Source organism: Gouania willdenowi, chromosome 9 (assembly GCF_900634775.1).
Source record: "Gouania willdenowi chromosome 9, fGouWil2.1, whole genome shotgun sequence".
In the NCBI taxonomy this organism is placed as follows: Eukaryota; Metazoa; Chordata; class Actinopteri; order Blenniiformes; family Gobiesocidae; genus Gouania; species Gouania willdenowi.
This window is the reverse complement of record NC_041052.1, coordinates 7,170,593-7,191,811: the sequence shown is the minus strand read 5'-3', so window position 1 is coordinate 7,191,811 and position 21,219 is coordinate 7,170,593. Positions and strand designations below refer to the sequence as shown.

At 37.2% G+C, this 21,219-nt stretch overlaps 3 protein-coding genes across 3 annotated transcripts; 2 read left to right on the top strand and 1 right to left on the bottom strand.

Moving 5' to 3' along the window:
- The first annotated feature begins 336 nt into the window (after positions 1-336).
- LOC114469400 (granzyme K-like) lies at positions 337-4,645 on the top strand. The gene is given in 7 exon segments (XM_028456904.1): positions 337-385; positions 388-414; positions 500-528; positions 530-598; positions 600-651; positions 3,159-3,463; positions 3,549-4,645. Coding segments are annotated over 7 exon segments (663 nt in total). The 5' UTR covers positions 337-351; the 3' UTR covers positions 3,696-4,645.
- Positions 4,646-5,778: 1,133 nt separating this feature from the next.
- Positions 5,779-9,624, top strand: LOC114470016 (granzyme A-like). Its single transcript, XM_028457995.1, has 5 exons — positions 5,779-5,837; positions 5,932-6,064; positions 6,792-6,927; positions 9,027-9,308; positions 9,405-9,624. The coding sequence occupies exons 1-5, from the start codon at positions 5,792-5,794 to the stop codon at positions 9,561-9,563; spliced, it is 756 nt and encodes a 251-aa protein (XP_028313796.1). The 5' UTR covers positions 5,779-5,791; the 3' UTR covers positions 9,564-9,624.
- A 3,283-nt stretch (positions 9,625-12,907) lies between these two features.
- Positions 12,908-20,610, bottom strand: areg (amphiregulin). Its single transcript, XM_028457659.1, has 6 exons — positions 20,450-20,610; positions 19,015-19,194; positions 18,145-18,376; positions 17,048-17,218; positions 16,064-16,158; positions 12,908-13,238 (listed from the first exon to the last, which is right to left on the bottom strand). Exons 1-5 carry the CDS (start codon positions 20,487-20,489, stop codon positions 16,065-16,067), a joined length of 717 nt encoding a protein of 238 aa, XP_028313460.1. The 5' UTR covers positions 20,490-20,610; the 3' UTR covers positions 12,908-13,238; position 16,064.
- Between the last annotated feature and the right edge of the window lie 609 nt (positions 20,611-21,219).

Here is a 21,219-nt window from a genome sequence, read left to right as displayed (position 1 = left end):
TGTTTTGTTGACGACGCTTTTCCCTTTGCTCATGTACTGTCCTGAATGTGTCACTAATGAAATGAATTAAACTCCCACCCTTAAAGTTAATTCTACCTAATCCTGTCATAATGTGAATTTTGTTGTGGAAAAAAAAACTCGTCTGCACAGCCACATTCTCACGAATGCTTGTAATGTCACCACAGTCTTCAGAGAAATGCATTCATCCGTTCATGTGTTATCTGTAGACAATTTGCTGCACTTATGCAATTCCATGGTAGACCACATCCTCTGAGGCCGTCGGACAGAATATAAGCATCTGTGTTCATCAAAGGTGTCATAACAATTGTTCATTAGATCTAAGAAGACAAGATGACTTGTCTTAAAGATGTGAAGGCTTTCCTCTCATGGGGCTTCTTCTGCTGCTCCACTCAAGTGAGACACTTGTTAAAGAATCATTTTTTTGTTTGATAAAACAAGGGGTCCACTCTATGTCTTATGTGTCTTGGTTTTGTTTCAGGCCATGGATCAGAGATAATTGGAGGAAAATGAAGTGAAAGCTCACTCGCTGCCATACATGGCTCTACTGGTGACCAGAGAACCCGTCTGTGGGGGCGTTTCTGATTGATCCAAGATGGGTGCTGACTGCTGCCCACTGTGAAAGGAACATAGGTAGAAACCACAACCTGAATGAAAAAAAAGTGGCTGGGCTTGATCAAAAATGGCACATAAGAACATATGGATTACGTTCAATGTGACTATATATATATATATATATGTAATGAATTACTTTACTTATTTAAAACGTACAAGTAAAATTACAGATTTAGAATATACTCAAAAAATACCCATAAAAGCAAGTCAATTACAGTAACGGGAGTACTGTAATTCACATCTGGAAATTGGTCGGTGGTTAGAATAGAGGCGAGCGTAAGAAAGAGATTGTAAGTTCATTGCCCTGAAGCTAAGCTAATGTTAATTATATTGACTAAAAATGTCCGGCCTAATTTTTATGGAATAAATATTTTTTAGGCAGTGGCTATCCGTAGGGTTGCCGTATCAACATACCAACGTTCTATCGGTACGCAGTCCCCCCTATTTGGCCAGTTCAGGTCACGTGACTAATACTAAATCTTACCCTAAACCTACCCTAATCCTAAAAATTGTGGTGATATTGGGTTATAACCTAACCTTAACCCTAACCCTAAGAAGCTATGTACTTGTACTTCGGTAACCGTACCAATAGCACCAGGGGTTGTCCGTACAAATAAACACTTTTATTTTTTAATTCACAATAACTAGACTATGGACTAATTAAAGAGACAACATGTGTACGAAAACTATATCAAAATATAATTATATTTTTGTCGACTAGTAAAAAAAGACACTATATTTGTGACATGGGACGGAATCAGATCAGAACTCATGATCGTGATGTGGTTTTACGTAATGATTTGCATTGAATCTGTGTGTTTTTACAAACATTAATACCATCAAATATCAGGTTGATCAATGGTTGTTGAATCTTCAAAAATTGCTTAAACACTCGTGCTTTATATTTTCGTCAACTATATCTGTAACATGTTTAGTCTAAAATCTTAATGTCATTTAGTTGACTAAAACTAGACGATAACTGAAATGGTGTTGATGAATACATTTTGACTAAAACTAAGTTGCATTTTAGTCAAAAGACTACAACTAAGGCCATGGTCTCAGTGGAGTTTGCATGTTTTCCCTAACCCTGATGGGTTAAAATAATAGTAGACTAATTATCAAACATCTTATTTATTATTGGAATATAATCTATTGGTGATTTCTTTTTGAAGGAGTACAGTAATACAAGTGTCCAGTATTTAGCAGATTTACAACAACTTTAAATGATCTTTAATGTTCACCTCTAAGTCAGAGCAGTATTTTAACTCATGTGTTACTACTGAAACCAACCGAGTGCCTTGTTACCACATCCTCTCTTAACAACATAATATGCTCTATTTCACACCCAGTATGTGAACTGTGATAAAGTGTGGCGTGATTTTTCTCTCTCAGCATCAGGAGGTGCTTCTCGGGGTACATTCCATCAGTAAAGAGGAGAACTTCAGACAGAAGATAAGTGTGAAAAAGCGAGTTCCTCATCCCTCGTACGATGCTAAAAAGAAGTCAATGACTTCATGTTGCTTAAGGTAAATAACGGATTTTGAAAATCTGGGAAAAGCTTCTTAGTAGGAATGAAACGCAGACCAGGGTTTTTGCCAGCGGTGTTGAGCGTAGGGACCTGCAATGTTGTGATTTTGATTTCCCTACGGTGTGATGTTGCCCCCTACGCTGTGTTTCAACCAGTGTAGGGGGCTTTTCTGTAGTTTTTTTCCTTTTTTAATCAGTACCGTTGTAATAGTTGTTTAACACTTGGACACAAAAGGGGCTCCCAGGTGCGCACGTGTTTTCTTTTTTATCTGCAAAACTGAGAAACACATACATCGGCCGCTGCACTGTCTATTTATGACCGGCGATTTGCTCGGATGCTCCCGTTTTTACCTGAGGATCCCTGCAGCCACTTGGCTGCCCCCGATGTTGGCTGTCTGCACCCTCCTCATGGTAACCATAATCACCGTCCAATTTAAACAGTGAAGCTTCAACCGCTCGTGTGTGGCAGCATAGAAGTTGCTTGTGATGTTTATCTGTACCTATACCAAGCATGAGTAACTCTAACTACATTCATCAGGACCCTTCACCAATGCAAAAATAACTTTTGGCTTTAAAGTAAGGTAGTGACAAAGGTAATATTTTCATTGGCGTTTATCTTTTTTTTTTTATTTATTACATCAGAAATAGTTAGCAAATTTTGACAATTTTTTTTAACCAAATATTGACTTTATACCTTGGAAGATTCCATTAGAACCCCAACAAGATTTTTAAATTTATTTAAATTCTTGAATTTTCATTGAGTGAGATGTTGAAAACAGCGCATTTGTTTGATCCCTAAATCCTACAATATGAACAAATCTTAAGGTTTTTTTCTGAAGTTTGTAGAGTGGATTTAAATTAGTTTTATAAAGGTTAGTTTTACCCTATTGATGATGCGTTGTTGCAATAGAGAATGGGCGTGCCCATTGGAAATAAAAAATAAATTTTTCACAGAAAAAATATGGCTGATTAATGATTATCTATGCTTTCCTTTTATTTATCTATTTATTTTTGTTTATATATTAAGCTGGATAAACCGGCCAACAAAACCAAGGCAGTGAATTGGTTGCCCCTTGGTAAGACCATCAAAGATCCAGTCGCGAGGACCAGATGTGTGGTGGCTGGATGGGGGAAAACCGCCAGCGATTCCACGGAATGGTCAGACGTCCTAATGTCGACGAAAGTGACTGTGGTGGACAGAAAAAAATGCAACTCTCCTGATTTCTACAATCATCGCCCAGTCATCACCTCTGACATGGTGTGTGCCGGAGGTGATGGTAAAAACATAGGCGATACGTGTCAGGTTAGTCCGTAGAAGAACTTTAACATTTCAATCATGATTCATCCACTGTCATATATAAATGGATGGTGTGTCTTTTTCTCTGTAGGGGGATTCAGGAGGGCCGTTACTGTGCAACAACGCCTTGGTCGGAATTACTTCTTTTGGGCGAAAATGTGGCATAATCGATAAACCTGGAGTTTACGCTTTTCTTTCAGCTAAAACACTCACATGGATCAAAAAGACAATTAAATAATCCTCAATGTATTGAACCATATTGTGGATTGACCCTGTGTAATTGTTAATAAGAGCTGTTTTTTGTTATATGCTCCAAGAAGCTTATTGTATATATATATAACTTCTTTTAGACTTCAAATTAAATATTGACGTCAATATTGGTTTGAGTAAATAGTTTTCCTTTAGATCCATGTTTTTTTAGTTTTTAGTTTTTTTTATTTTTTATTTTGTGCCTGAAATGTTAGACTTGTTTTGATTAAATTGTATTCTCGTATCAGTGCAGTGTTGCACCTTTTTTTTGTTTGTTTGATTTATATGAATTTTTTTAAGCCTAAAAAACTTGTTGAATATCACATTGTATTCAGAAATAGGCCAGCATATGAAATGTGTCAATTGCTAAAGTATAACTTGTATATGCTTGTATATGGTATATGCTTTTTCTGTGATTAACTTGGGAAATTAATTTAGAAATAATGTGTATTGTCACATTTTTATTCAATGATGCTTTGAATATAAATACAATGGTAATAACTTGGTTGGGTGCTGCAAGAGATCTGGACCCTCATCTTCACTCAGTATGTTGAGCTCTAATATATCTCTATAAAAACAAGGAGTCTCTGTCTGTGTGTGTGTTCCTCAAATATCACTGCGGATCAGGATGAAACTGACCTGAGAGTTTCAACATGGCTGCTGCTTGGTTCACGGGGAGTGCAACCACCCCACTTCCTGAGTCAACGGACTCAGTGATGATGCCATCAGTCCTAGCTCTCTACAGTGGTAGCTCTCTATAACCTCATTTGGCCATCCATGAAAAAGCTGCTTACCCTCCCACTTTTCTATCGCAATACATACTTCCGACGGGCACTGTACTAGTGTTAATTAATGTGAAATGTTTTTGATAAATCGGCTGTTTCTGTAAGTAAAATGTAAGCAGTTTTCTTGATTCATTAAATAAAATACTAAAGCCTTCATGCACATTTATCATTTATTAATTTAATAAACGTTATTACGAATAACTAAAATTCATCACTTTTGTAGGGGTCTGCTGGTGCCCATCTCCGGTATTCAGTCATTCACAGTAGTCAAAATTCAAATGTGTCAAAACGTTCTGCATATGTGATATGATACAAACCAGAGAATTTCCATTCAGACTCAAGTACGGTGGAAAAAAAAAAACTGTAAAGTCATGGCAAATTTTCCTATGGCTCATTCCATGACATTTCACAAAAGGCCCACACACCTCAGACTAATTTTTTTTTTAGTTTTTACAAATTGTTCCGTGATTATTCAATAGGCACACTGTACATTTTTAATTTAATTGGATGAAAACTTTTCGAGATATGGACATTTTGGTGTGTGGGGGGTATGTGTCCATTTTCGTGCATCCTTGTTTTTCTTAATTTTTCAGCTTCCAATATCTAAGAAATTACACCACAAAGAAAATTGACATTTGGTATAGTAGTACAGTTCCACCTACTCTCTCAGACTCAGAATTTACAAATAGATCTCCTATACAGTACATGGTGGACACGCTAGCCCCTTAAAATTGGAAAAAAGTTGGTCGGGTTTTCCGGCTCCAACATGTTTGGGCCTTCAGTAAACAACTTTGTATATGTCTCAGCTTTCTGTAATTTGATCAGCTTTAAGCTACAGTGTGTACATAAACTGTTCATGTCACTAATGATTCGTTGCATATATGCAGTGGTTCCTGGTTGTCAGTCTTTTAAAATCGGAAAAAATGCTTTTCTTTTTTTTTTTACTCTTTTCATTGTCCCATAACTGCATGCAAGTATTTATCTGATCAAACTTTAAAAAAAAAATACAGTGTGTATTGAATTATTACTTCTTGGGATAGTGCTTTATATGAAGGTACAAGGAAACATTAATCAGGGTTAAAAAAAAAAAAATCAGTGAGAACATTATTAACCGGTGTTTGAATCAACAATTAAATTATTAAAAATCTCCCTCTCAGTCATAACCATTAGAAAAATGATTTTTTTCATACTCAGTTTAGTTGAGACAGTTTGTGGTCAGACCAGACCACATCCTTTAAATGGGCCTTTATAACAGAGAGCTGCTACACTCTTTCTTCACTAACATCTGCTCACATGAAAAATGTCCTGCTTGAAGAGCTTCTGTGTTCTTTTCCTTGTTGGCTTTGGTGAGTAACACTTACAATACCTACACATGATTACACAGTGTATAACTTCATCAGTTGTTGACAGAAACACTGGCTTCATTCCGTGTTGATTCAGGTCATGGTTCTGACATCTTTGGTGGAGAAGAAGTGGAATCTCACACGTTGCGTTTCATGGCTTTTCTTGAACCGGACTGTGGTGGGATTCTGATCGATCCACTATGGGTTCTGACCGCGGCCCATTGTTCTGAGTAAGAAGAACCTAAAGCACATGATTGTAGCTCAGATTATTCTCTGAACCAGTGTTTTTCAAATGGGGGTATGTGTACTCCTAGGGCAGGGGTCTGCAACCTTTACTCTCAAAGGAGCCATTTTGCCTCATCTCGCCGGAAAATACCTTCTCAATGAAGACAATACATTGTAATAAATTCTATACAGTGGCAATCCGTACGGTTGCTGTATCAATATACCGACATTCTATCCATACACAGCGCCCCTTATTGGCCGGTTTATAAGGAGACATTGCATAAGAATCAAAGAACCACATTAGACTCCAGAGCCACAGGTTGTAGACCCCTGTCCTTGGGGTACACGATAGCACTACTTGAGAGTTTTTATGGAGTTTAAAAATTATAATATTACTGAATATTACCAGCAACATACTAAACGACATAAGAAACAACCAAATGACACCAAAAACACGCACACTGAGATAGAATAATTGAAATAATACCAACAACACACAAAAACGACAACCATATTATGCAAAATAAGAGAAAAATATACAGAACAAGAAAAGCACTCGAAGAGCTCAGACCTCCGCCAAGCAACTCAATCTGACTTAGTTTCGTCAGTTTTTGGCACTTGGTGCAGGTCTGTGCTCTCTGAGTGCTCTTATTAGATTAGTATTAGTAGCGACAGCACAGAAATAATTGTCAAATTGTCTTAAAATTCTGTTCTGTTTTTTTTTCTCTGCAGCAGACTGAATGTGGTGCTGGGAGTGCACAATACTAAAATGAAGGAAAAGGAGTGGCAGCTAAGAAAAGTAGTAAAAAGTGTTCCTCATCCTTGTTATGATGACGTTGAACGGGTCAACGACCTCATGCTGTTGAAGGTATGTGAGATTAAAGTGCTCACAGATTAAACATCGCTTTCTTTGCTTTATTTATTACGCATGAAAAGAAAATATGTACTCAGGATCACTTTGTGTCTAGAAACAATGACATTGTAAAGAGTATAGTCTGAGAATCAGGTAAATGACCTAAAGTATATAAATGATATGTATACATTTTTTTCTGCCTAAAATACTAATTGTTATTATACCATTAAAAATAACATTAAAAAAAAGTATTAATAACCAGAGAAGGGATTTAAAAGTGAGCAGCAAGGTAATAATAACAGGAGGAAAAACAGTAATAACATCAACCTATTTTTTTTGCTCATTTCATAGCGTGATTATAATCTAATACATTTTAACTCAGTAATGAATCAGAAAAATCCATGTTTTTTGTGATGGAAAAAATGCAAAAACTAAAAAATGTGGTTCTCCAGTTTGCTCTTTCACTTATAAGAAATATTGTAAGATACTTCAATATTCTAGAATATTGAAGTTAAAAGCACTCTTTTTCTCTCCTGCTTATGACTGAGAGGGAGATTTTTGATCATGTTGATGTAATGTGTTTGTTGATGATTTTAATTGATTTTACTGATGATTTTAAATGTTCTTATTCATTTTAAGCTGTTCTCTGTTGCAATTTTTGATCATGTAACGCACATTGAGTTGCCTTGTGTATGAAATGTGCTATACAAATACATTTGCCTTGCCTTGCCTTGCCTAGAAGTCAAGCAAATGCTCAGAGATCCTTGAATAAGCAACTAATTCACTCAAAATGTGCAATGTAATTTGCCAGAATTCTGTTGGATAATTTACTAGAATTTTCTGGGTTTGTGATTCCATATTACTGCTAAAAATCAGAAACATTAAACATGTGACGTGAGTTAAACTGTCCTTTGTGCCAAAAGATGCTAGTCTCATGAGGTTTACCATTTGAGAGTGGCGTGGGAGTGGTGTCTCAGATATGGGAGGGATGTAATTTGGGACATATCATCAGTTGTGTTCCTTTGAATAAAGGGGTGTTTTGGCTTTTTTAACACTCGACATCCTCATCAAAGGTGGTCAGCTACAGGGCGATCAAGCCTGAGCTTGCGTCCCACAACTGTTTCCCATGCTCTCCAATTTGCAGCTTTCTGCTACACTTCACTCTCGGTCTGTGCCCTATTCTTTTGGAGTTCTCTTTAGCTGCTGTTTGATCTGCCTCCTAAGTGATGTCATTCCCTCACCGACTGGTGCACACCTGTTCCATTCCTAATTATGAGAAGCCTGGTTGCTTCATTGGCGCAGCCCACAGGACTATGCAAGGCAGGGGCGTCCTCTTCCCTGAGTCAAGCCTAAAGCTGACCGCATACCTTGACATGATGGTCTTTGAGCCCAGCTCGTGTCCCTCTGCTTGGTCCATATCCACTGGCTGCTTCTTCTGTTCACATCAGAGGCTGATTTAATTACATGTTGCAGAGCTCGACCATGTATGCAAAGGGCTTTCAGCAGCCTACTGGTGGTGGAAACCACAAAACCTCTGCATCCCACTTCAACTTGATAGACTTTTGCGTTCCATCCTCGTTGTTGAGCGTCTGCTGCCAATTCTGTGTACCACAATTCTTCAGCCAAGATCTCCCATGGTACTGTAAGTTCCATGAGGTAAACAGTCTTCAGTGAGGGGGGCCAGAGTACCAAGTCTGGCCTGAGGGAAATGGATGCTATATCGACCAGCATCTTCCAATCCTGGGCCATGGCTAGCTGTCCAGCTTCTGGTTTGGTAGGCGGATGGCTGGGCCTTTTTTGTCTCTCTCGGATGAATGATGTTGCTGTGGAGTCAATTTACTAATAAAGCCACATTGTATTTTGGTTGAGTTTTATTGAAATGAACTATAACTACGTCGACAACTTTTTTTGGTGATTTATAAAGAGTAGTGTTTGTTGTAATTTTCACTCGCAGGCCGGAATAGATATTCTTGCAGACCAAATTTGGCCCACAGGCCTGTAGTTTGACACCTATGACTAAGTTAGATGTATCCTTTGCATATAATTTGCACTTTGTATATTTTTATTTATATATATATATTTATGCTGAATCCTTGTTTGTTTGTAAATTGTAGCTTAACAAACCAGCAATGCAAACCAGTACAGTGGAGTGTCTCAGACTGGGGAGAGCCGTTGAAGATCCTCTACCTGGTACCTCTTGTCTGGTTGCTGGATGGGGAGAAACCACCAAGAATCCTACGGTGTTTAAAATGTCTGACGTTCTACGTTCTGTCAACGTGACTGTGATGGACAGAATGAAGTGCAACATGCTATACAAGTGGAAACCCTTCATTGGCCGTAGCCTGGTCTGTGCTGGTTCTTTTTCTCATGGCATCATATCAGCCGACACCTGCAGAGTAAGCATGGAGAGACTTTGCCATTCACTTATTTCACCAACCTAACTAGGGTGATTGCACCTGAAAGTAACTAATATTGTGTTGTTTACTCTAAAGGGGGATTCTGGAGGGCCGCTGCTGTGCAACGGAGGTTTAGTCGGCGTCACAGCTTTTGGTGGCACATGCGGTTACACGAAAAAACCTGGAGTTTACTCTTTTCTTACAGAAAAACAGCTCCGTTGGATACACACCACCATGATTTCCACTGATTTGTAAGAAAAGAGAAAGAATTACCCACAAACGGAATTGATTAAATGTTAAAGTAAGAGAAAAATGAATGATGGAAAATGGAAAATCAATATTGTTCCAATACAGTAACTATAATGTCTGCATTTTTTTCTTCTTTAACAAGGAAAATGCATTGCAAACAATGTCTGTTATTGTTGCTGTTGTTGTTTTCACTCTGAAACAGTATCAGAAATGATCAACTTGTAAACTCACGTCTTAAAATGTGGAATTTTTGATATTTTTCATAATAAAAAAGGTATAATAAACGTGAAACACACCCTTTACAATCACTCTACATGTTTTGTCTTAACTGAATATTAATATTACAAATCTGTAACTATACCTGCTAATCTTCTGCCCATATTTATATTTATTTTATTTTAATATTCTGCTGGCCCTGCATCAAATCGCATATTTTCAAACACTTAACATATAAATGATTCTTGATGAAGGTCTTAAAGTTATAAATGACACATAAAAACCAAAGAAAATAAAAATAGCTTTGCTTGGCTATGACCCGACTGCCTTGTGAAGGTAAAATAAAACATAAACAAATAAATCATGTCTCCACACCCATGAAATTCCAACATGTCCTTTATTTGAGCTGACCAGCATCTGACTGTGTGTTTACTCCGTTACCATGGTCACCCACAAAAGCTAAAGGACATACCTTTGTCGCAGCGAAACTATCAACCCTCACCACACCCATATAAACTGATTTAGTCCATCAGATGAATAGACTTGTGTTGATGAATGGGTTACGCAGCGTTCAAACAGCAAGGCAGTCAATGTTTACCCGAACTATGATGACCCTCCCACCTTGCCTCACCTTTCCGTCTGCGATGACGCAACGTTGATATCACAAACCCAGAATGAAACGTGTGAATGAGTTCTTGAAGACTTATCTATTGTATCTGACTGTGAGTCAGAGACGTACGAGGCTGATTAATAAACATCCTTTTCCACATGAGGTCGTCTTTGTTCTCAGGAAACCAGAAACTGAGGAAGGAAATACGTAAACATCAGGATTCACGAGTCTTTTCTGATTGATTGACGACTAATGGAGCAAAAGCTCTATCAGTGTATATCAGCAGTTATTGCTCTTAATGAGTGATGTTAAAGGGATACTTTGTGCAAATAAAAAGGCAGTGGCTATCTGTGTCAGGTCAGTCATTGGTCAATTTAGACTTTACCCTAAACCTAACCCTAAACCTAATCCTAACCCTAAACCTAACCCTAACCCTAACCCTAAACCTAACCCTAACCCTAAAAAGTGTTGCGATATTGGGTTATAACCTAACCCTAACCCTAACCCTAACCCTAAACCTAAACCTAACCCTAAGACGCTACATAGTTGTACTTCGGTAACCGTACCTATAGCACCGGGGGTTGTACGTAAGGCAACCGTACAAATAAACACTTTCTAAATAAAAATGGATCATACACAGAAGCATGATATGCAGATTTTTTATTGAAGCGTACACAAGAGAAACAAGGCATTTGTTTAGATCTTTTAATGGACACACCATCCAGTTTAGATGTTAGATGTTAGAATACTTAAAGAAACAAATACCGTACACCAAAAACAAATATTAATAAAAAATAAAAAATATTAGATACATTATTTAAATAAAAAAAAAAAAGAGGGAGGGGGGCAAAGGCGGTTATATTGATGCATAATTCTTTAATTTTTTTCATTTTTAGAAAAAAAAGAAAAACAAAAAAAAGAGAAGGAAATTGAAAAGAAAGAAACAAAAAAGAAGAAAAAGAAGAGAAACAAAGAAAAAGAACAAAAAATAAAATAAAATAAAAAATATTGCTGCATAAATACATTTTTTTAAATCCATAAACCTTTGCCATTCATTGTAGAATTTCTTAACATTTCCCCTTCTTCAATATCCTATAAACAGTACATAACCTCATTAATCCACTGTGTACTGGAAGCAGCCGTGACAGGTTTTCAGTTAATAAAAAGTTGACATTTAACAACCATATTTAGAATTTCTAATTACCTCTCAGGGAGTAATAAACTTTTTTTCTGATTCTGATTCTGACAGAGGTGAAGGCTATTACTTAGCAAAATAGCAAATGACCAAAAATACCAATGTGTGCCGCGATAACAACGGTTTTTGACGATACCTTGGACATTGTATCAAAATCAACTCTCCAAAAATTCACCCAAGCAGGACTGGAGAAAAACATGTGAGTAAGAGCAAGGTGAGCCTCCATATCTGTCACAAACATCAATCATGTTTGGAATAATCTGTGCCAGCCTTGTTTAATGTAATGGCATCTAATGACACAACTTTGAACTGCATGTATCAGGGTCAAACGGGAACAAGTATTACATAACATTATAATTATGACAGCGGATAAAGTGGCGTTATTACTGCATCGTTCCTATGAACTGTCCTGAAGACACTACAATATAATCACGTTTGTACAATAAACTTTTTAAGGTGAGGGTGAAACCAAGGCAGGTTTGTATGCAGATTAATGGTGACTCAGCCTTTGAACATACTTGTTTAAAGATATTTTTTCAAGTTGTTCATTTGATTTTTGTGATAAAACATAAAGTAAGAATAAAGGTAGGAACAACTGACACCAGAGTCTCACTATATGCTGACCTATGCTTCTAAACCAGAGGTTCCAAACCTTTTTTGGGTCATGACCCCATTTTGATATAGAGACTTTTTTTTTTCTCTTAGAATTAGTTTTCGATCAAGTTTATTAAAGTGTGTTACAAACAATAGCCACCTCAGAAATGTTATATTTGAGAAAGGTTAGGGTATATATTGTGTGTGATGCATTTGAAAAAGAATAATTATTAAAAAAATGTTAACATTTTAATCATTTTTTTTTTTTTTCACACCATTTACTAGACATTTCAGGCGACCCCATTTTAATTCCAAGTGACCCCACGTGAGATTCCGACCCCTAGGTTGATAACACTGTTCTAGACAGTCTAAGTTTAGACTTCTTTGTGTTCAGGTCTTTTGTTTGAGCTGTTTGACTCAAACATTCTAAAAATATCTCATACAAAACAACTACACCCTTATTTATTGACCTCATCAAACTGTGGAACAATGTGTCACGTGAGTGCTCAAAGTAGAACCTGAAAGGTTAACGTGAGTAATCGGATCGAGGTTGTAATGCCATAAATGTGAAGCCACACATGCACGAAAACTATTCTAAAGCTTCAAAATTCCAAAGAAATTTGTCTCACAAACAGTCACTATCTGTTTAATCAGTGAGTAGATACCTAAACAAAGTGGAGCTGAGGCAAGAATGTAAACAACAACAAAAAAAGAAACCTTCACATAACACAGAGATACTTCATTGTTAAAGAAATTTAATCTCTTTTCACACAGTGAGGTGATGCTTCTGTCTCTGACCTATAACAAAGCAGTGCAATAAATACAACTAAACTTAGGGAGCATCAATAGGACGAACGCTCAACGTTCGCACAAAGCTTATATCATAGCATTACAACACAGAAAAGGTAATAAATAAGTGTAATCTAAATAAATTACGGTTCTAATAAGTGCTTTTATACGGCGTGTGTTGATGTCATCTTTTTCTTCTCTGCCTGTAGTCTGTAGATGATGATGATGATGATGATGATGATGATGATGATGATGATGATGATGATGATGCAGCCCCCTGCGGACAAACAAAAACAAAAGTCGTGTATACTAAAAATCACGTGGGGGGAAAAAATGGATAATTGTGTAAATCACCAAATAATTCAGTTGTAGATTTCTCAGCCTTTCCAAATACATAAATTAAACAAAACTCCACAATACTTCCCAAGCTTATATCACATGACGGCAGTCATTTTCAATCATAAATTGGTGCAAGAACTAAAATTTTTCAAAATCCTACAATTTCGTCTGAAATTATTCAACAAAATTTCCCCAAATTAAATTAAAATTGGTCACAAAATGAAGGAAGTTTAAGTGAAGATCCTACAGGGACTGATTTCTGTCACTTATTGCGTGTATTTTGTCGGTGTCTTGCATACTTATCATATTAGTTGCAGGTGGAAATATAAAATAGGGCACAATAATGTTGAAATAACTTAATAATTAATAATTAGAATGAGTTTGACACCCCTACTCTACGCCATAGCTAAAATAAAGGTTCCATAGATCAGGGACCCCCACTGTACCTGAAGGTGGTTAAACACAGACATGAACATTAAACAACAGTCATGTGGAGACACAGGGCCATCTATAAGTGGGAATAAAGGGGAGAGAGTCTTGGGGTCCATCCATAAAGTCAGCAAAATGATGGTCCATTGTTCTATGAATCTGTGAAAACCACATTTATTTATTTATCTGAATAATATCCACTGTTATCCCGGAAGTTTATTATTAGTTGCGCCAGAGTATATAGTCATCTTAAAGATATAAATCCTTGTTTTAATCAGTAAGAAAATGTGTTAAAAGTGACCAAAAATGGCAGAAAAGGTGGTGAAATGGGATTTTAGAATACACGGATACTGTTTAAAAGTTGCAAAGTGTGGGTCGTGGAATTTAAAAATGTAGCGAAAATTAATTTAAACAGGAAAATCATAAATGTGGTTAAATTGGCAAAAATAAACTTAAAATGTGGTGAAAAAAGGTAAAAAAAGTGACAATATTGTGTCAACATGCGCAACATTAGGTTGGAAATGGTGCTGAAAAATGTCTTTAAAGTTGAAAGAAATCTGCAGACAAGATATTGAAATTTGATGGAGAAGTGGCAGAAATGGGAGTAATGTAGCAAAAATGCATTAAAAGGAGCAAAAATATGGTGAGAAAAAGTGATGAAAATAGGTTAAAATATGGCATGTTTGGTGTAAGTGCAGAAAAAGGGTAAAAATAAGTAAAAAGGGGCACAAATTGTCCATAAAATGTTCTTAGTTTCTTAAAGGCTTGAAGGCCAGTGTCTTGCAACCCAAAATGGGGTCCTGACCCCGAGGTTGAGAACCCCTGCTTGCCTCCAACTTTTACACAGTACACAAGGGGAATCCCAGAAGGGAACATCTCGATGCACATTAACATTATGTTTGCACACATTTGTGAATGACACAGTCAGTGAGATCCAACCACAGCTCATTAAGGGCTTACAGTGAAGGCGTCACGTGTACGATCTGTGTCAGTGCTGGGTTGGTTTGGACATGCAGGTGAATGGATGGGGATGGTGTGTGTGTGTGTGTGTGTGTGTGTGTGTGTGTGTGTGTGTGTGTGTGTGTGTGTGTGTGTGTGTGTGTCCACACACACACCATTAGGAAACGCTAATCCCAAAGAATTCCTCCATTAGGAATTCTACATCACGTGATGCAACCGAGTGCATTATCAACAACTGTGCCGTCACCTTCCTGTTTGGATTCAGAACCACGTGAGGAAGAAGTTAAATGACGTGTTCATAACTCCCTCCGTACAGGAGAGAATTTTTCCACTGGTGTTTATTTATTTGTTTTTATTGTCTGTCAGCCATGGAAGTTTCCATTACATTCTGGAGTGGATAATGTTCACTGATCCAGATACAAGAGTATATTCAGTTCTCTTTGAATGATCTAGTTTATAATAACATTGTATGCACTGTGATATATTTGAGTTTTGGTGAAGTCCTGTGTGCTCAAGAGGTAGAAATATGAATCTGGTTTGAGAGGCTATCGTTTTACAGCAAAACTGTCTTCAGTGTCTGTTTCAAGATTGTTAGAAAAAGTGTTTCAGAGACAAAATTGTGTTGCTTTATTTGTAAGAAATGTAGTTGCCTTAAAAACTATGAATTGTATGTAAGATTTTTGGACTGTCTTATCACTAAGTATGTAATAAGTAAGTAATGCCACTTTTTACCTGATTGTTGCTTTTTTAAAGCTGATATCTGGAGTTTCTGAGAAATCTATGTTTATGTATCATTTTTTTGAAATGCATAAAAAAACCTAACTAGTCTTTTACTATGGTCTACTGCCTGTGGTCATTCATAAACATTAATGTATATAAGTCCCTCCTTCGTCCTACAGACCCCTATGCAAATGGAAACGAGCGCCATGATCGCCCAGCCAATAGGCTTCGACTTCCTGTTTTTTGAGACTGTCAATCAAAGTGAATGTGGAACTGTGCACGAAAACTAGGCCACATGTCACAACAGCAAACACGTAAATATGATTTAGGCTCTTACCTGACCCATAGACCTATATCAATGCAACCCGATGCGACCTTGTTATGTTCCACGATGCGCGTGCAGAAAGGTCGAGGCGTGGCTTCTGGTAGATTGGCAGAGGCAGTAGGAGGAAGTGGAGCGGTTTAGGGCTGGACATCGAGACGTTTCTCAGAAACTCCACATATCAGTTTTAAATTACCCGTAAAACGTATATAGAGAAAATTTCTGGCCTCAAAATAACTTTTGATCCGGTGCTGCATAAAGTGCTGTAAACTCTTTGATAAAAACAAATATGGATAAATAAAAAAGTAGGTCAAAGTCCTTGCTCCACCCACCTCACACAACAACACCTTCAACAGTTTTCTGTAGCTTCTCCTGCTCTGATCCAGTTCCAAGATATGATGCCATGAAGTTTTTATGAGACCTGTAACTATAGAAACAACACCCAACATAAACAAAAGGCATAGGTTAGCTCCCATAAACGAGCACATTGTATGTTTTGCTAAGCATCAGTATCAAGTTCTGATCATACAATTGACTAATGACAGCACAACCATACTATCAGAGGTAAACTATATCTGTAGCTACAACTCTACATGCCATTAAACCCTTTACACATAATCTCAGCACTTTGATCAATTTGTTTCTTGGTGTCTAAAAGTAGGTTTTTGTGTATGGGAAAGCTAAAACTTCAACTCTTAACACTCTTCTTCTCGGCTTCTTTCTACCATTTCTAGCACGGTTCCATGTCAGGTATTGATGTCAGAATCATCCATATTGGCCAAGTCTGTTCATATTTATTGCAAAACAATTTTGGTACTGCATATGGCAGTCATTTTGAATTTAAAGTTCAAGAATTTTTTGAAAAGAGTAAGGTCTAATGAGTATTTGTGCCAATTTTTGTTCTTGTATCACAATTTGAAAGATTCCTCTGAAATGAATTAATAAATGTAGTGTTATCTGCTCCACTATGTAATCTCTCCAAGGTTTAACTCTTTTTTTATTCAAGTTAACCATAATATAACCCCAACCCTTTGGATGTACGTGACACAGTTTCAGCTTCTTCCTAAAAGATTCACTTTCCTTTACTTGTTTTATCTTTAGACATTTTGTTTGACTTGTGGCTGCACTGATTTATTCCGTGAGGTGTGGACTGTCGACTTTGGCCAACATTCACTCGGTTACATATTGATAAGAAAGTGTGATCTGTGAATGACTTTGCTTCATATCACAAGATCATCAAAGAAAGAAAGATAATCCCATAGTTGCTTAGATTTGATATCACACTCTTAAAAAAATGTTGGATCTGTCAGACTCACTGAGCGCAGGTCATCATCAGGATAGCAGAGCAGCTGATGACGGACAGAACCACGGCAATGATCACCAGGATGGTTTGCACCAGTTGAGTGTTGCTTCCTGGGTTGGGTTGAGTTTTAATTGTCTCCAGGGTTTGGATCCCACAGCGCTCTCCGTCATATCCCTTCATGCATCTGAAGATTCAAACAAAGATTTAGCAATAATTCGAGCAAGTTCTTTTTGTCTTCTTTTTGAATAATATGTTATATTTGTCTTTTATTCACACAACAGTTTTTCAGGAAATTCACTTTAATCTCCTGTCAACTGCCAGTCTTCTTCAGAGGCGTCTGCTGATTGCTTTGATATGTCCTTGACTTCTGCGTAATAATTCCAGCAAGTTCTTTTTGAATAATATGTTTGGGTTTTTTTTTTTATTTCAGACAACAATTTTTCAGGAAATTTACTTTGATTTCCTGACATGTTTCAACTGTCAACTGGCAGTCGTCTTCAGAGGCGTCTGCCGATCGCTTTGATATGTCCTTGACTTCCGCGTAATAATTCCAGAAAGTTCTTTTTCATAATATGTGATATTTTTCTTTTATTCACACAACAGTTTTTCAGGAAATTTACTTTGATTTCCTGACATGTTTCAACTGTCAACTGCCAGTCTTCCTCAGAGGCATCGGCGGATTGCTTTGATGTGTCCTTGACTTCCACGTAATAATTCCAGCAAGTTCTTTTTGAATAATATGTGGTTGTTTTTTTTGTTATTCAGACAACGAGTTTTTCAGGAAATTTACTATTTACTATTCAAAAAATGTGAGGAGATCAAAGTCAATTTCCTGATATAAATAAAACCTGAACATATTATTAAAAAAGAAAGACAAAAATAACTTGCTGGAATTATTACGCGGAAGTCAAGGACACATCAAAGCGATCGGCAGATACCGCCAAAGAAGACTGGCAGTTGACAGTTAAAACATGCAAGGAGATCAAAGGAAACTTTCCTGAAAAACACTAGTTGGAAAAAATGGAACTATAACATGTTTCGTTTTTGAAACAAAAAAGCAGCACTCTGGTATCAGCAGTATAGTTTGCGGTGTTTGCTATTGAGACTCACATGCACACTGGCTCCTGCAGCCCCTCGATGTACTTGCAGTAGCCGTGGATGCAGTAACCCAGGTAGGCGGAGGTGCAGGGGTCCTGGGTGGTGTTGAAAGACGACGTGTATCCGTTGGTGAAGCCTGTGTGGTGTGCAGTGTTGAGGGGAGTCGTGCTTTTGTTCCTGTGTCTGTTTTTCTTCTTGCCTTTGCCTTTTCTCTTCTTCTTCTCATCTTTAGTGGAATGCAACTCTGTTTGGATGGAGAGAGAACAACAGTCACGTGCTGCTACATTTAGAAGGAGAGATTAGCTTCAGATATAAGTTTCAGTTTCAGTTTAGTTTATTTCAATTGGGGACAGTGCAATTTAATAAAACACATGATTAAACATGAATAAAAAAGCCAGAATTAGCCAAGGAGGGTATTTTTCATCTGTAGTCTGTAGTTATCATCAGAAGATCAATTTTTAAAAGGGATCGCATGTTGAGAGTATAATCCTTTCCCATATTTTTGCAACATTTTCCCCCGAAAGGATTTAGATACTAAATATAAAATAAAACAATATTCACACAGAACAGAGCCTTACCACCAAATCTAAATGCATGCTAAATAAAGCTATTTGACTAAAGAGTGCCTTACTGAAATGCAGTCGTAGTTTAAACTTAAAAGTTCCTAAAATAGAATTTTGACTTTACATAGTTTGGTAAAATGAACAAATATAAATATTTATCGTCTGTTCTTGTCGGATCTTTAGCAGAAGCTGCACAGCGAGTACAGCTTCTGGTTGTGGTTGATGTTCTAGGACCCCTGTTTGAGAAGCACGATTCATTTCTACTTCAGTAACACTAACAGAATGATGATATGCTTCTATCTTTGTCTGGTTTTCTTACCGTAGAGGCTGAAATTTTCGTGGTCACCTCCTGAAGGCTCTTCATCAACCCCCTGCTCATCATCGTCACTCATAGAACCCTGTAGGCCATCCCCAGAGGCTGGACCCGCCGTCACTGCGTTGGTGGTTACACTGGAACCTGTGGCCTCTGCTTTCTGAGCACCTGCAGCACTGCAGACGACTGGGACAGAACATTACAGAAGGAAATGATCAGAAATGCACATTCATAACCGGAAAAATGTTATACAAACTGAGGCCATCTGAGATAACTCTAAGGTGGTTTTAACTGGAAGCCATTCAGACTTACTGACCCACATACTCTTCATCACACCTACAGCACCAGTGTTAATGTGACACAAAATTTAGCTTTTGTTTTAGTCAAAGTCGTCTGATTGAAACGCAACTTGGTTTAGGTCAAGATTTAGTCATCATGACTTTTTTCAGTTACGTTTAGTCTAGTCAACTGCATTTGTTACAGATCGACTAGAGTATAAAGAACAATAGTTGATACATTTTGTATCGATGAAATCAGCATTGATCAACCTCATATTGGATTAGACATAATTGATGTAATAAGTCACATGAATTCTGATTGGATTTTGTCCCATGTGACAAAATTATAGTTTTGTTTTTATTAATTCAATTCATTTCAAAGTGCTTAGTTTCATGTGCACAGCAAGGAAACATGATTCTCTGTAAAATGAAATTCTTACTCCATTGGCCACACTGGATACCACAAAGATTACAAGCCAAGGAAAAGAAAAATATAAAAACAAAATTGATAATGACTGAAAATGTAATTAAAATATATATGTACATACAGTAACTGTAGATCAAAAAATCTATCTATAAAGTGTATTGTGCCAGTGGGAGTATGAATGGAGCTGAAGGTGAAGCATGTTCAGTTCTATCAGCTGTTGAGGAGTTGTTGATGAAAGTTGACACATAACTGGATACATTTTATCATAGTTTTTGTCCACAAGTATTTTCTTTTTTTTTTTAAATTGTTGTTATAGTCACTTAAAAATACTTTGTTGATGAAAACTTCTCGTCAGGAAGTTAACACTGTACAATTGCACTCCATTTACTACTCTATTGCACCTGAGTGGAATATGAATTAGTCAAAGCACATCGAGGTATTTACAGTAAAACCTGTGGATCCATCCCAAAGCCTGGTCCATAATTCGTTGTGACACGAGCAACACAAACCAAACTTTAAAACTTCTGACATACATTTTTTTTTATTATCTCATAAACACCAGAATTCCTCCCTCAGGGTCTGACGTGCCCTCACATGCAGGTTTACAGCTTTCTGGAAACTTCTTCTTCTTCTTCTCTTCTCCACTTGTCCTAAACTCTGCCTTTCCTCTCCTCCTCATTTCACGGATTTCAACAATCTGCATTCAAAAGATGTGAAGTAACAAATCCAGACTTACCAAAGCACAGGAGGAGACAGGTGAGGACGAGAGGGTTCATATCCCAGGGAGAGATGTGTGTGTACGTGACTATGTGCACGATTCTGAGTTTGTGTGTGTGTGTGTGTGTGTGTCAGTGTGTGTTTGTCCCCTGACAGATATGTGGTTCTCTCTATACAGCTGCTATGGGTGCAGCTTTTATAGACCCACGCCTGCCTGTGCCTGGGAGAATACAGGGTGTGTGTGTGTGTGTGTGTGTGTGTAATGATTAACCTGCCTTGGGCTACACATTGTGCACCTCATGTTCTTACCTACGGTGATGTTTCTGTTTGGAGTGGATAAATCTGAATTCATTTGGGTACAAAGCAGGTGGATTACTGCACACTTGTTAACCATTAGGACATTAGATTAATCCTCACTCCTCTGGGACTGTTACTGATTCCGCACGTCTCTTTCAGGAAATAAGATTGGTTTTAACTATATAAAAATAAAAAATAAAAATAATCTGTTAATTATTTTATTTTGAAAATAATCAAATAAAGACCTTGATTTTTTGTCTGAAATTTTGCAATATTGCCAAAAACATTTTGCAATCAACCTCTGCTACATACATGAACTTGATTTTTAGGTTTTAGCTTTGATTTTTTATGAGAAGGCTTTGACTTCTTTGTGATGATTTATGTGACATTCCTTCAGGAATGCATTTTATTGATGTTGGATGACGAGTTTTACTCATTTAGGTCAATAAAGGTGTTGCTTTGTGAACCAGTGTGCAATAAAGTGGTCAGGAT